Source organism: Coregonus clupeaformis, chromosome 28 (genome assembly GCF_020615455.1).
Source record: "Coregonus clupeaformis isolate EN_2021a chromosome 28, ASM2061545v1, whole genome shotgun sequence".
Lineage (NCBI taxonomy): Eukaryota > Metazoa > Chordata > Actinopteri > Salmoniformes > Salmonidae > Coregonus > Coregonus clupeaformis.
This window is the reverse complement of record NC_059219.1, coordinates 11489761-11504760: the sequence shown is the minus strand read 5'-3', so window position 1 is coordinate 11504760 and position 15000 is coordinate 11489761. Positions and strand designations below refer to the sequence as shown.

Below are 15000 nucleotides of genomic sequence, written 5' to 3'. Positions count from 1 at the left end.
AATTGGTGTGATCAATCCTTGGTTCCAAATATCGGGGAAAATACCTGCAGTTAGGATAATGTTGAAGAGTTTGAGTATAGCCAATTTGAATTTGTGGTCTGTATATTTGATCATTTCATTTAAAATACCATCAGCACCACAGGCCTTTTTGGGTTGGAGAGTGCAAAGTTTTTCCAATAATTCTTGTTCTGTAATTGGGGTATCCACAGGATTCTGATAGTCTTTGACTGCTGATTCAAGGATTTGTAATTTTTCTTGTATATCTTGTTGTTCTGGGCTCTTTGTTATATTGCTGTAGAGGTTTGCAAAGTGATTTCTCCACATATCCCCATTTTGGATAGCCAATTCCTCATTATGAGGTTTGTTTAATTTATTCAAATTCTCCCAGAAGTGGTTTGATTCTATGGATTCCTCAATCACATCCAGCTGATTTCTAATGTGCTGTTCCTTTTTTGTTCTTAGGGTGTGTTTGTATTGCTTCAGTGTTTCCCCATATTGAAGACGTATATTTTTGTTGTCTGGGTCTCTGTGTTTATGATTAGATATATTTCTCAATGACTTTCTTAGATTTTTGCAATCATTATCAAACCATTTTTCATGATCTATTATTTTTGGTTTGCTCTTATGTTTCTTAAGATTAGCCAAGGAGGCTAATTTGTCAAATATAAAGTTTATGTTCCAAACGGCCAAATGTACACCTTCATTGGTGTAGGAGAATGTTAATGCTAAAAAGTTGTCCAGGAGAGATTGTATTTTTTGGCTACTAATTGCTTTTTCGTAGATTTCTGTACTGTTTGCACTCCATCTATAGGTCTGTTTAGTACCATGTAATTTATTGGGCCGTGATGCTTCATGGTTGGGTTCTGCTCTTTTCAGATACACTGTGATTTTACTGTGGTCAGAGAGAGGTGTTAGTGGGCTGACTGTGAAGGCTCTGAGAGACTCTGGGTTAAGGTCTGTGATGAAGTAGTCTACAGTACTGCTGCCAAGGGATGAGCTGTAGGTGTACCTACCAAAAGAGTCCCCTCTTAACCTACCATTGACTATGTACAGACCCAGTGTTCGACAGAGCTTCAGGAGCTGTACTCCATTTTTGTTTTTCACTTTGTCATAGTTGTTTCTAGGGGGGTATGTGGGGAGGGAAAGGTCGTTGCTTCCCCGGTAGGTGTTTGTCCCCATGACTGTTAATAGTGTCTAGTTCTTCTGCTGTTCTAGCATTCAGGTCTCCACAGACCAGCACATTGCCTTGGGCCTGAAAGTGACTAATCTCCCCCTCTAGAATGGAGAAACTCTCTTCATTGAAGTAGGGTGACTCTGAGGGGGAATGTATGTGGCACAGAGGAAGACGTTGTTATCTGTTAAGATAGCCTCCTTGTTGATTTTTAGCCAGATAAAGAATTCTCCTGTTTTGATCAATTCGATTGAATTAGTTAGTTCAGATTTATACCATATTAGCATTCCACCTGAGTCTCTGCCCTGTGTGATTCCTTTTAATTTGGTGGATGGTACGATTATCTCCCTATAACCTAGTGGACAGCCAGTGGAAACATCACCTCTGCACCATGTTTCCTGTAGTACTACAATATCAACATCATCAATTTCTTTAAGGAAGTCTGGGTTTCTGCTCTTTAGCCCAAAAGCAGAGGACTTCAAGCCTTGTAAATTCCAACATGCAACGTAAAAGGACTTCATAACTGTTTTTTCTTTACATTCAAAATGAGATAAACACTCACAATCCAACAATAACTATTAAAATAGGATTTTTCAATTAAGGTAAACTCTTATTATGCAAATGTGATTTGTTTATCATTTAAGATAGTATTTGTGTCTTGCCACTTGGGTGGATGTAGTGTGAGGATGGTGGAGTTCTTGTGCTCATCTTACCATGACCCTCGGCCTATCACATGTGAGCATAGTAGATTCAGCATTTGTTTGATGTCACTCATTTCGTTGGTGGGAGCTGGACCAGTTGCTCCTCTCACAGCTTGTGCATAGCTCTGTCTGCCGGGCTGTGGCTCCTCCAGGTGTGGGTCTGTGGTGGGGGGAGGGGGTGTTAGGCCTCGTCTGGGTGGGTCTGAAGCTGGGCTGGGGTGGTCTGTGCTGCGCTGGATGTGGTGGGCATTGAGGTTGGTGGTGCTGTGGCCGTGGCTGGGGGTCCAGGGTACTGGTCCGGGGTGTTGTCTCTGTGATCTCGGGGGTGGAGATTGCTCCGCTGTTCCTGGGTGGAGAGGTCGGGATGCGGTTTAAAGCGACGTCCTTGAGAGTCTTAGCAAGGATGGGGACTGTCTCCCTGTACAGGTGAACATGGTCATAGAGACAGTCAAGATCGAGGGTGGGATGGTGGGCCAGGTGTACATTGGGTCGCAGGGCACAGTCCCGGGAGAGGCTGGCGTTTATTCTTTGGATTGTGGCAGGGTGGAAGTCCTTCCTCTGTAGAAGGGTTGACACCATGATCCTTGAGTTGGGGAAGATTGCAGAGGCCTTCTCAATCACTCCCCGTAGTGAAGTCGCCACCCTCTCCTGCTGAGCACGCAGGTCGTTGCTTCCGGTGTGTATGATTATGTGGCTTGGCGACCCAAGCTGGGCCTTATCAAGCAGCGCCATGGCACTCTGCGTTGTTGGGCACCACACCTTTCTCGTTTTGTGTCTAGGGAAAAGTTTCTTCTCCTGAACAAACTTCCCATTTGAGTCCATCAACAGGACAATCTCAGCCAGTGTTTCTTCTGGACTGGAGGGGGTAGAGTTGGGGCTGGTGGGTGTTGGAGCTGGGGTGTGGCTGGTCTGTGCCGGTGTCGCTGTCAGTGGGAGGCTGTTCTGGGGGCTGGGGGGGAGGCATGCAGCCGGCAGGGCTGGGGAGGCCTGGCTGGTTGAGGTGGGCTCCTCTGCTGTGTGATGGCAGGTCATAGAGTGGTGATCTAGCTGCTCCTGCAGTCTGTCTTCTGTTCTCTTTCTCTCCTGCAGCTCCTCTCTTAGTGTTGTCAGCTCGTTATTACTGCTCTGCCTGTCTTTTTGGAGCTCTCTCACCTCCTTTGTTAGATCAGCCAGCTCTCTCTTGAGTCCGTCTCTCTCTTGCTGAACTTCTTTCAACTGTGTTGCAAGGCTGCTGTCCTGCTCTGTCCGCACCTTGGTTAGGAGCTCCTCTAAGGTGTGGATGTCTGGTTGCTGTTTGCTCACACTCTCCCTGAGCAGGACCACCTCTCCCTCCAGTGTGGTGAACTGATCCCTCATGGCAGCTATGGTGGTGAGGAGGGCCTGAGCCTGCTCTGCACTGAGGGGGTCGCTCTCCTCCTGTGGCTTGTCCTCCACTATGGTGGGAAGAGAGGTGCTGGATGTGCCTTTTTGGGTGAGGGTGGTGCTGGTGGAGTTTGTCTTGTGGGAGGGCATGTCACTGGTGGTGTCCTTCTCTCTCTCTGCTCTCTCCTTAATGGTCTGAAAGTCTGTTTCAAACAGCCTAAGGTTACCTTGCACCATGACAGTCCCAGTCTTGTAGAGGTTGATTGTTATCATGGTGCTGTCAGGGTCATCTGTCTCTTTCACTTTCAGCTTCCACCCATTACAGATTCCCTCTTTCTTTACGGATGGGTAGTGAGAGCAGACTGCTGAGCGCCATGCATTTGGCTGGTCAGTGAGAAAGACGAGATTACTCACATCACCGTTTTTGTAGAGGTCTGTGAAAAGGGTTTCTGGCCTCCCCTTTAGTAGATTCTGTTTAAAAGCTTTCCTTGTTGTGTCATTTTTGGCCTCTGGAGGGTAGAAAATGGACTCAGCGCTGAGGGGGAGTGGGGACATGGTGCCTGTGGGCTCTGCTACTACTGCTGCTGCTGCTCTGTTCTGCTGCACCGTTGCTATGGCAACCAGTTTTGTTTGTCTGCTGCTGTTGCTAGCTAGCTCCTGTTTAGCTCAAAAACAAGCAAAAAGAGTGAAAAATCTTCACACACAAAAACAGAAGATATGTTTAAAGTTGGAGTCCGTGCTTCTTTTTGATTTACTCACTCAGTTTGGTCGTTTGATGTAGTTGTATTAATTCCCCTTGCTAGGTTTGTCCTAGCTCAATTTTCTGGCTGGCTTGTTAGCCTGCTGGCTAGGTTTTTGTTGTGTAGCTAGCTAGTGAGAGTCAACTTCTTAATTTGAGGCGCAAAGTTACTTTTTTTTCTATTCTGATTTAATATAGTTGTTGTTCATCACTTCTTGCCTTGAATTATTTTTAGATTCGAGTGTTTATCTCATTCTAAAAACAAAAAAACTGAAATAAATCAGGAGCTCATGTTGAGCATGACCTCTCTCTCTCTCTCTCTCTCTCTCTCTCTCTCTCTCTCTCTCTCTCTCTCTCTCTCTCTCTCTCGTCTCTCTGTCTCTCTCTCTGTCTCTCTGTCTCTCTCTCTGTGTCTCTCTGTCTCTCTCTCTGTCTCTCTCTCTCTCTCTCTCTCTCTGTGTCTCTCTGTCTCTCTGTCTCTCTCTCTCTCTCTGTCTCTCTCTGTCTCTCTCTCTCTCTCCCTGTCTCTCTCCCTGTCTCTCTCCCTGTCTCTCTCCCTGTCTCTCTCCCTGTCTCTCTCTCTCTCTCTCTCTCTCTCTCTCTCTCTCTCTCTCTCTCTCTCTCTCTCTCTCTCTCTCTCAATTCAATTCAATTCAATTCAATTTAAGGGATTTATTGGCATGGGAAACGTATGTTAACATTGCCAAAGCAAGTGAAGTAGATAGTAAACAAAAGTGAAATAAACAATAAATATTAATAGTAAACTTTACACTCAGTAGTTCCAAAAGAATAAAGACATTTCAAATGTAATATTATGTATATATACAGTGTTGTAACAATGTGCAAATATTTAAAGTACAAATGGGAAAATAAATGAACATAAATATGGGTTGTATTTACAATGGTGTTTGTTCTTCACTGGTGGCCATTTTCTTGTGGCAACAGGTCACAAATCTTGCAGCTGTGATGGCACACTGTGGTTTTTCACCCAGTAGATAAGGGAGTTTATCAAAATTGGGTTTGTTTTCGAATTCTTTGTGGATCGCTGTAATCTGAGGGAAATATGTGTCTCTTTATGGTCATACATTTGGCAGGAGGTTAGGAAGTGCAGCTCAGTTTCCACCTCATTTTGTGGGCAGTGTGCACATAGCCTGTCTTCTCTTGAGAGCCAGGTCTGCCTACGGCGGCCTTTCTCAATAGCAAGGCTATGCTCACTGAGTCTGTACATAGTCAAAGCTTTCCTTAAGTTTGGGTCAGTCACAGTGGTCAGGTATTCTGCCACTGTGTACTCTCTGTTTAGGGCCAAATAGCATTCTATTTTGCTCTGTTTTTTTGTTTGTTCTTTCCAATGTGTCAAGTAATTCTCTTTTTGTTTTCTCATGATTTGGTTGGGTCTAATTGTGTTGTTGTTGTTGTTGTTGTCCTGGGGCTCTGTGGGGTCTGTTTGTCTTTGTGAACAGAGCCCCAGGACCAGCTTACTTAGAGGACTCTTCTCCAAGTTCATCTCTCTGTAGGTGATGGCTTTGTTATGGAAGGTTTGGGAATCGCTTCCTTTTAAGTGGTTATAGAATTGAACGGCTCTTTTCTGGATTTTGATAATTAGCGGGTATTGGCGTAATTCTGCTCTGCATGCATTATTTGGTGTTTTACGTTGTACACGGAGGATGTTTTTGCAGAATTCTGCATGCAGAGTCTCAATTTGGTGTTTGTCCCATTTTGTGAATTCTTGGTTGGTGAGCGGACCCCAGACCTCACAACCATAAAGGGCAATGGGTTCTATAACTGATTCAAGTATTTTTAGCCAGATCCTAATTGGTATGTCAAATGTTATGTTCCTTTTGATGGCATAGAAGGCCCTTCTTGCCTTGTCTCTCAGATCGTTCACAGCTTTGTGGAAGTTACCTGTGGCTCTGATGTTTAGGCCGAGGTATGTATAGTTTTTTGTGTGCTCTAGGGCAACTGTGTCTAGATGGAATTTGTATTTGTGGTCCTGGCAACTGGACCTTTTTTGGAACACCATTATTTTTGTCTTACTGAGATTTACTGTCAGGGCCCAGGTCTGACAGAATCTGTGCAGAAGATCTAGGTGCTGCTGTAGGCCCTCCTTGGTTGGTGACAGAAGCACCAGATCATCAGCAAACAGTAGACATTTGACTTCAAATTCTAGTAGGGTGAGGCCGGGTGCTGCAGACTGTTCTAGTGCCCTCGCCAATTCGTTGATATATATGTTGAAGAGGGTGGGGCTTAAACTGCATCCCTGTCTCACCCCACGGCCCTGTGGAAAGAAATGTGTGTGTTTTTTGCCAATTTTAACCGCACACTTGTTGTTTGTGTACAAGAATTTTATAATGTATTATGTTTTTCCCCCAACCCCACTTTCCATCAATTTGTATAGCAAACCCTCATGCCAAATTGAGTCAAAAGCTTTTTTGAAATCAACAAAGCATGAGAAGACTTTGCCTTTGTTTTGGTTTGTTTGTTTGTCAATTAGGGTGTGCAGGGTGAATACGTGGTCTGTCGTACGGTAATTTGGTAAAAATCCAATTTGACATTTGCTAAGTACATTGTTTTCACTGAGGAAATGAACTAGTCTGCTGTTAATGATAATGTAGAGGATTTTCCCAAGGTTGCTGTTTACGCATATTCCACGGTAGTTATTGGGTCAAATTTGTCTCCACTTTTGTGGATTGGGGTGATCAGTCCTTGGTTCCAAATATTGGGGAAGATGCCAGAGCTAAGGATGATGGTAAAGAGTTTAAGTATAGCTAAATGAAATTTGTGGTCTGTATATTTTATCATTTCATTGAGGATACCATCAACACCACAGGCCTTTTTGGGTTGGAGGGTTTGTATTTTGTTCATTCATTCATTCTAATTGGAGAATCCAGTGGGTTCTGGTAGTCTTTAATAGTTGATTCTAAGATTTGCATTTGATCATGTATATTTTTTTGCTGTTTGTTCTCTGTTATAGGGCCAAAAAGATTGGAGAAGTGGTTTACCCATACATCTCCGTTTTGGATAGATAGCTCTTCGTGTTGTTGTTTGTTTAGTGTTTTCCAATTTTCCCAGAAGTGGTTAGAGTCTATGGATTCTTCAATTACATTGAGCTGATTTCTGACGTGCTGTTCCTTATTTTTCTGTAGTGTATTTCTGTATTGTTTTAGTGATTCACCATAGTGAAGGCGTAGGCTCAGGTTTTCTGGGTCTCTATGTTTTTGGTTGGATAGGTTGCTCAATTTCTTTCTTAGGTTTTTGCATTCTTCATCAAACCATTTATCACTGTTGTTACTTTTCTTTGGTTTTCTGTTAGAGATTTTTTGATTTGATAGGGAAGTTGAGAGGTCAAATATACTGTTTAGGTTTTCTACTGCCAAGTTTACACCTTCACTATTACAGTGGAACGTTTTGTCCAGGAAGTTGTCTAGAATGGATTGAATTTGTTGTTGCCTAATAGTTTTTTGGTAGGTTTCAACCCTACTTTCCTTCCATCTATAGCATTTCTTAATATTATTCAGTTCCTTTGGCTTTGATGCCTCTCTCTCTCTCTCCTCTCCCTTTCTCTCTTTCCCTTTCTCAGTCTCTCTCCATCTCTATTTCTGATCTCTCTTACTCTCTCTCTCTCTCCTCTCCCTTTCTCTCTTTCCCTTTCTCAGTCTCTCTCCATCTCTATTTCTGATCTCTCTTACTCTCTCTCTCTCTCCTCTCCCTTTCTCTCTTTCCCTTTCTCAGTCTCTCTCCATCTCTATTTCTGATCTCTCTTACTCTCTCTCTCTCTCCTCTCCCTTTCTCTCTTTCCCTTTCTCAGTCTCTCTCCATCTCTATTTCTGATCTCTCTTACTCTCTCTCTCTCTCCTCTCCCTTTCTCTCTTTCCCTTTCTCAGTCTCTCTCCATCTCTATTTCTGATCTCTCTTACTCTCTCTCTCTCTCCTCTCCCTTTCTCTCTTTCCCTTTCTCAGTCTCTCTCCATCTCTATTTCTGATCTCTCTTACTCTCTCTCTCTCTCCTCTCCCTTTCTCTCTTTCCCTTTCTCAGTCTCTCTCCATCTCTATTTCTGATCTCTCTTACTCTCTCTCTCTCTCCTCTCCCTTTCTCTCTTTCCCTTTCTCAGTCTCTCTCCATCTCTATTTCTGATCTCTCTTACTCTCTCTCTCTCTCCTCTCCCTTTCTCTCTTTCCCTTTCTCAGTCTCTCTCCATCTCTATTTCTGATCTCTCTTACTCTCTCTCTCTCTCCTCTCCCTTTCTCTCTTTCCCTTTCTCAGTCTCTCTCCATCTCTATTTCTGATCTCTCTTACTCTCTCTCTCTCTCCTCTCCCTTTCTCTCTTTCCCTTTCTCAGTCTCTCTCCATCTCTATTTCTGATCTCTCTTACTCTCTCTCTCTCTCCTCTCCCTTTCTCTCTTTCCCTTTCTCAGTCTCTCTTCATCTCTATTTCTGATCTCTCTTCTCTCTCTCTCTCTAACTTACACACACACACTTACTTCATTTGCTCACACACACATAACATGTACACACATTTATATTGACTTTACACACTCACACTCACATACAATCATCATTTAAACTGCTGCTACTCTGTTTATCTTATATCCTGATGCCTAGTCACCTTACCCCTATTCATACAGTGGGGAGAACAAGTATTTGATACACTGCCAATTTTGCAGGTTTTCTTACTTACAAAGCATGTAGAGGTCTGTAATTTTTATCATAGGTACACTTCAACTGTGAGAGACAGAACCTTGAGATGCTTCTTACGGAGCCACTCCTTACTTGCCCTGGGTGTGTGTTTCGGGTCGTTGTCATGCTGGAAGACCCAGCCACGACCCATCTTCAATGCTCTTACTGAGGGAAGGAGGTTGTTGGCCAAGATCTCGCGATACATGGCCCCATCCATCCTCCCCTCAATACGGTGCAGTCATCCTGTCCCCTTTGCAGAAAAGCATCCCCAAAGAATGATGTTTCCACCTCCATGCTTCACGGTTGGGATGGTGTTCTTGGAGTTGTACTCATCCTTCTTCTTCCTCCAAACACGGCGAGTGGAGTTTAGACCAAAAAGATCTATTTTTGTCTCATCAGACCACATGACCTTCTCCCATTCCTCCTCTGGATCATCCAGATGGTCATTGGCAAACTTCAGACGGGCCTGGACATGCGCTGGCTTGAGCAGGGGGACCTTGCGTGCGCTGCAGGATTTTAATCCATGACGGCGTAGTGTGTTACTAATGGTTTTCTTTGAGACTGTGGTCCCAGCTCTCTTTGAGACTGTGGTCCCAGCTCTCTTCATGTCATTGACCAGGTCCTGCCGTGTAGTTCTGGGCAGATCCCTCACCTTCCTCATGATCATTGATGCCCCACGAGGTGAGATCTTGCATGGAGCCCCAGACCGAGGGTGATTGACCATCATCTTGAACTTCTTCCATTTTCAAATAATTGCGCCAACAGTTGTTGCCTTCTCACCAAGCTGCTTGCCTATTGTCCTCTAGCCCATCCCAGCCTTGTGCAGGTCTACAATTTTATCCCTGATGTCCTTACACAGCTCTCTGGTCTTGGCCATTGTGGAGAGGTTGGAGTCTGTTTGATTGAGTGTGTGGACAGGTGTCTTTTATACAGGTAACGAGTTCAAAAGGTGCAGTTATTACAGGTAATGAGTGGAGAACAGGAGGGTTCCTTAAAGAAAAACTAACTGTTCTGTGAGAGCCGCAATTCTTACTGGTTGGTAGGTGATCAAATACTTTTGTCATGCAATAAAATGCAAATTAATTACTTAAAAATCATACAATGTGATTTTCTGGATTTTTGTTTTAGATTCCGTCTCTCACAGTTGAAGTGTACCTATGATAAAAAATTACAGACCTCTACATGCTTTGTAAGTAGGAAAACCTGCAAAATCGGCAGTGTATCAAATACTTGTTCTCCCCACTGTATCTACCTCTATCACTACAGTATCCCTGCACATTATATATATGGTTTTGAACTGATCCTGTATATAGTATGCTTACCCCTATACATATCTACCTCTATCACTCCAGTATCCCTGCACATTATAAATATGGTATTGAACTGATCCTGTTCTTCTTATTTCTATATCTCGTGTGTTTTTGTTCTACCTTCAAATCAAATCAAATCAAATTTTATTGGCCACATGCGCTGAATAGAACAGCTGCAGACATTACAGTGAAATGCTTACTTACAGCCCTTAACCAACAGTGCATTTATTTTTAATAATAATAATAAAAAAAGTAGAATAAAACAACAAAAAAGTGTTGAGAAAAAAAGAGCAGAAGTAAAATAAAATAACAGTAGGGAGGCTATATATACAGGGGGGTACCGGTGCAGAGTCAATGTGCGGGGGCACCGGCTAGTTGACGTAGTTGAAGTAATATGTACATGTGGGTAGAGTTAAAGTGACTATGCATAAATAATTAACAGAGTAGCAGCAGCGTAAAAATATGGTGGGGGGGGGCATTGTAAATATTCCGGGTAGCCATGATTAGCTGTTCAGGAGTCTTATGGCTTGGGGGTAGAAGCTGTTGAGAAGTCTTTTGGACCTAGACTTGGCACTCCGGTACCGCTTGCCGTGCGGTAGCAGAGAGAACAGTCTATGACTAGGGTGGCTGGAGTCTTTGACAATTTTGAGGGGCTTCCTCTGACACCGCCTGGTATAGAGGTCCTGGATGGCAGGAAGCTTGGCCCCAGTGATGTACTGGGCCGTACGCACTACCCTCTGTAGTGCCTTGCGGTCGGAGGCCAAGCAGTTGCCATACCAGGCGGTGATGCAGCCAGTCAGGATGCTCTCGATGGTGCAGCTGTATAATTTTTTGAGGATCTGAGGACCCATGCCAAATCTTATCAGTCTCCTGAGGGAATAGGCTTTGTCGTGCCCTCTTCACGACTGTCTTGGTGTGTTTGGACCATGATAGTTCGTTGGTAATGTGGACACCAAGGAACTTGAAGCTCTCAACCTGTTCCACTACAGCCCCGTCGATGAGAATGGGGGCGTGCTCAGTCCTCTTTTTTTTCCTGTAGTCCACAGTCATCTCCTTTGTCTTGGTCACGTTGAGGGAGAGGTTGTTATCTTGGCACCACATGGCCAGGTCTCTGACCTCCTTCCTATAGGCTGTCTCATCGTTGTCGGTGATCAGGCCTACCACTGTTGTGTCATCGGCAAACTTAATGATGGTGTTGGAGTCGTACCTTGTTATTTTTAGTACTACATTGATATTGATTACTGCATTGTTGGGTTTAGGGCTAGCGAGAAAGGCTTTTCACTGTACTTGTGCATGGGACTTTAAAACCTGAAACTTGATAGTGAACATGTAAGAAAGAGAGAGAGAAAGAGAGAGAGTGAGGTAACGGTTAGAGAGAGGTAACATTTAACAGTCTGTTCAATTGTTTTAATGCTAACCATGGTACCTCTTTCTATCTCTATCTCCCCCCCTCTCTCTCCCCCCTTTCTATCTCTCTCTCTCTCTCTCTCTCTCTCTCTCTCTCTCTCTCTCTCTCACTCTCACTCTCCCCCCTTTCTATCTCTCTCTCTCTCTCTCTCTCTCCCCCTCTCTCGCCCCCTCTCTCTCTATCTCTCTCACTCACTCTCTATCTCTCACTCTCCCCCCTCTCTCTCTCTATCTCTCACTCTCCCCCCCTCTCTATCTCTCACTCTCTCCCCCCGCCTCTCTCCCTCTGTCTCTGTGATGGTGTTGCTGATGGACCCCTGGGTTTCTCTCTCTCCTCCATCCTCCCATCCTGAATCTGTTCATCATGGTTCCATCTGCCCCTCTACCTCCAGGAAACAACCCAAGGTAGAGTATGATATGTGTTATACCTGTCCAAGGTAGAGTATGATATGTGTTGTCTCTGTCCAAAGTAGAGTATGACATGTGTTGTCTCTGTCCAAGGTAGAGTCTGTTGTGTGTTGTCTCTGTCCAAGGTAGAGTCTGATGTGTTGTCTCTGTCCAAGGTAGAGTCTGATGTGTGTTGTCTCTGTCCAAGGTAGAGTCTGATGTGTTGTCTCTGTCCAAGGTAGAGTCTGATGTGTGTTGTCTCTGTCCAAGGTAGAGTCTGATGTGTTGTCTCTGTCCAAGGTAGAGTCTGATGTGTTGTCTCTGTCCAAGGTAGAGTCTGATGTGTTGTCTCTGTCCAAGGTAGAGTCTGATGTGTTGTCTCTGTCCAAGGTAGAGTCTGTTGTGTGTTGTCTCTGTCCAAGGTAGAGTCTGATGTGTTGTCTCTGTCCAAGGTAGAGTCTGATGTGTTGTCTCTGTCCAAGGTAGAGTATGATATGTGTTGTCTCTGTCCAAGGTAGAGTATGACATGTGTTGTCTCTGTCCAAGGTAGAGTATGATATGTGTTGTCTCTGTCCAAAGTAGAGTATGACATGTGTTGTCTCTGTCCAAGGTAGAGTCTGTTGTGTGTTGTCTCTGTCCAAGGTAGAGTCTGATGTGTTGTCTCTGTCCAAGGTAGAGTCTGATGTGTTGTCTCTGTCCAAGGTAGAGTCTGATGTGTTGTCTCTGTCCAAGGTAGAGTCTGTTGTGTGTTGTCTCTGTCCAAGGTAGAGTCTGATGTGTTGTCTCTGTCCAAGGTAGAGTCTGATGTGTTGTCTCTGTCCAAGGTAGAGTATGATATGTATTGTCTCTGACCAAGGTAGAGTCTGACATGTGTTGTCTCTGTCCAAGGTAGAGTATGACATGTGTTGTCTCTGTCCAAGGTAGAGTATGACATGTGTTGTCTCTGTCCAAGGTAGAGTATGACATGTGTTGTCTCTGACCAAGGTAGAGTATGACATGTGTTGTCTCTGACCAAGGTAGAGTATGACGTGATGTCTCTGTCCAAGGTAGAGTATGATATGTGTTGTCTCTGACCAAGGTAGAGTATGACATGTGTTGTCTCTGCCCAAGGTAGAGTATGACATGTGTTGTCTCTGTCCAAGGTAGAGTATGACGTGTTGTCTCTGTCCAAGGTAGAGTATGACATGTGTTGTCTCTGTCCAAGGTAGAGTATGATATGTGTTGTCTCTGACCAAGGTAGAGTATGACATGTGTTGTCTCTGTCCAAGGTAGAGTCTGACATGTGTTGTCTCTGTCCAAGGTAGAGTCTGTTGTGTGTTGTCTCTGACCAAGGTAGAGTATGACATGTGTTGTCTCTGTCCAAGGTAGAGTATGACATGTGTTGTCTCTGTCCAATGTAGAGTATGACATGTGTTGTCTCTGTCCAAGGTAGAGTATGACATGTGTTGTCTCTGTCCAAGGTAGAGTATGACATGTGTTGTCTCTGTCCAAGGTAGAGTATGACATGTGTTGTCTCTGTCCAAGGTAGAGTATGACATGTGTAAACAGAGAGGAAGATGCGAAGCGAGAGGTTTCACTCTCGCCAAAATCTGTCCAAAATAAGCCTATGGGCTTATTTTGAACCTAAGCTTTTCGCCTGCTATCCGCCTTTGGGACATCGACTACCATTGTTAGTGTGGAGACATGAGCATCTCTTCATTATATCCAGATCTCTGGTGTAAATGGGAAGGAGCCAGATAGACGTCTGTGGGGTTTGGTTGGTCAGCGGCAGGGAGCCAGATAGACGTCTGTGGGGTTTGGTTGGTCAGCGGCAGGGAGCCAGATAGACGTCTGTGGGGTTTGGTTGGTCAGCGGCAGGGAGCCAGATAGACGTCTGGATGGTTTGGTTGGTCAGCGGCAGGGAGCCAGATAGACGTCTGGATGGTTTGGTTGGTCAGCGGCAGGGAGCCAGATAGACGTCTGTGGGGTTTGGTTGGTCAGCGGCAGGGAGCCAGATAGACGTCTGGGTGGTTTGGTTGGTCAGCGGCAGGGAGCCAGATAGACGTCTGGATGGTTTGGTTGGTCAGCGGCAGGGAGCCAGATAGACGTCTGGATGGTTTGGTTGGTCAGCGGCAGGGAGCCAGATAGACGTCTGGATGGTTTGGTTGGTCAGCGGCAGGGAGCCAGATAGACGTCTGGGTGGTTTGGTTGGTCAGCGGCAGGGAGCCAGATAGACGTCTGGATGGTTTGGTTGGTCAGCGGCAGGGAGCCAGATAGACGTCTGTGGGGTTTGGTTGGTCAGCGGCAGGGAGCCAGATAGACGTCTGTGGGGTTTGGTTGGTCAGCGGCAGGGAGCCAGATAGACGTCTGGGTGGTTTGGTTGGTCAGCGGCAGGGAGCCAGATAGACGTCTGGATGGTTTGGTTGGTCAGCGGCAGGGAGCCAGATAGACGTCTGGGTGGTTTGGTTGGTCAGCGGCAGGGAGCCAGATAGACGTCTGGGTGGTTTGGTTGGTCAGCGGCAGGGAGCCAGATAGACGTCTGGGTGGTTTGGTTGGTCAGCGGCAGGGAGCCAGATAGACGTCTATGGGGTTTGGTTGGTCAGCGGCAGGGAGCCAGATAGACGTCTGGGTGGTTTGGTTGGTCAGCGGCAGGGAGCCAGATAACCGTCTGGGTGGTTTGGTTGGTCAGCGGCAGGGAGCCAGATAGACGTCTGGGTGGTTTGGTTGGTCAGCGGCAGGGAGCCAGATAGACGTCTGGATGGTTTGGTTGGTCAGCGGCAGGGAGCCAGATAGACGTCTATGGGGTTTGGTTGGTCAGCGGCAGGGATGGTGACTAGTTGAGAGACGTTCAGGGGCAGAGTTGAACACATTCTGGGATGGGTTTTGGGTTCGGTCGTGGGGTCGTGGGGTCGTGTCTCGTCGGGCTGATTCAAATCTGTCCTCTGGGCTTTAGCCAGGTACTCTAGAGGAAATGACTGCCTGGCCTGCTCAGTCCTGAATACAACTTCAAATGAGTTTCCCCTCAAACACTAATTGAGGACGATGGTACCTCTGACGGACACCCACTCTGCTGTTCTGCTGTCTCCCCAGCAGCTCTCTCTTTCAGACCCCTTCAGTGACCGTCCCCAGCCGTGACTATAGAGGAGCTCTCTCTTTCAGACCCCTTCAGTGACCGTCCCCAGCCGTGACTATAGAGGAGCTCTCTCTTTCAGACCCCTTCAGTGACCGTCCCCAGCCGTGACTATAGAGGAGCTCTCTCTTTCAGACCC

At 45.6% G+C, this 15000-nt stretch overlaps 1 protein-coding gene across 1 annotated transcript in view; it reads left to right on the top strand.

The window, feature by feature from the left end:
- LOC121556919 (kinesin-like protein KIF13A) overlaps positions 1-15000 on the top strand; it is a gene marked incomplete at its 3' end in the record, with an annotated part of 86150 nt that overhangs the window by 37945 nt on the left and 33205 nt on the right. Inside the window, exon 3 of the mRNA XM_041870803.2 lies at positions 11758-11770. Within this exon, the coding sequence (XP_041726737.2) occupies positions 11758-11770 (13 nt within the window). The remainder of the gene's footprint in view (positions 1-11757; positions 11771-15000) is intronic.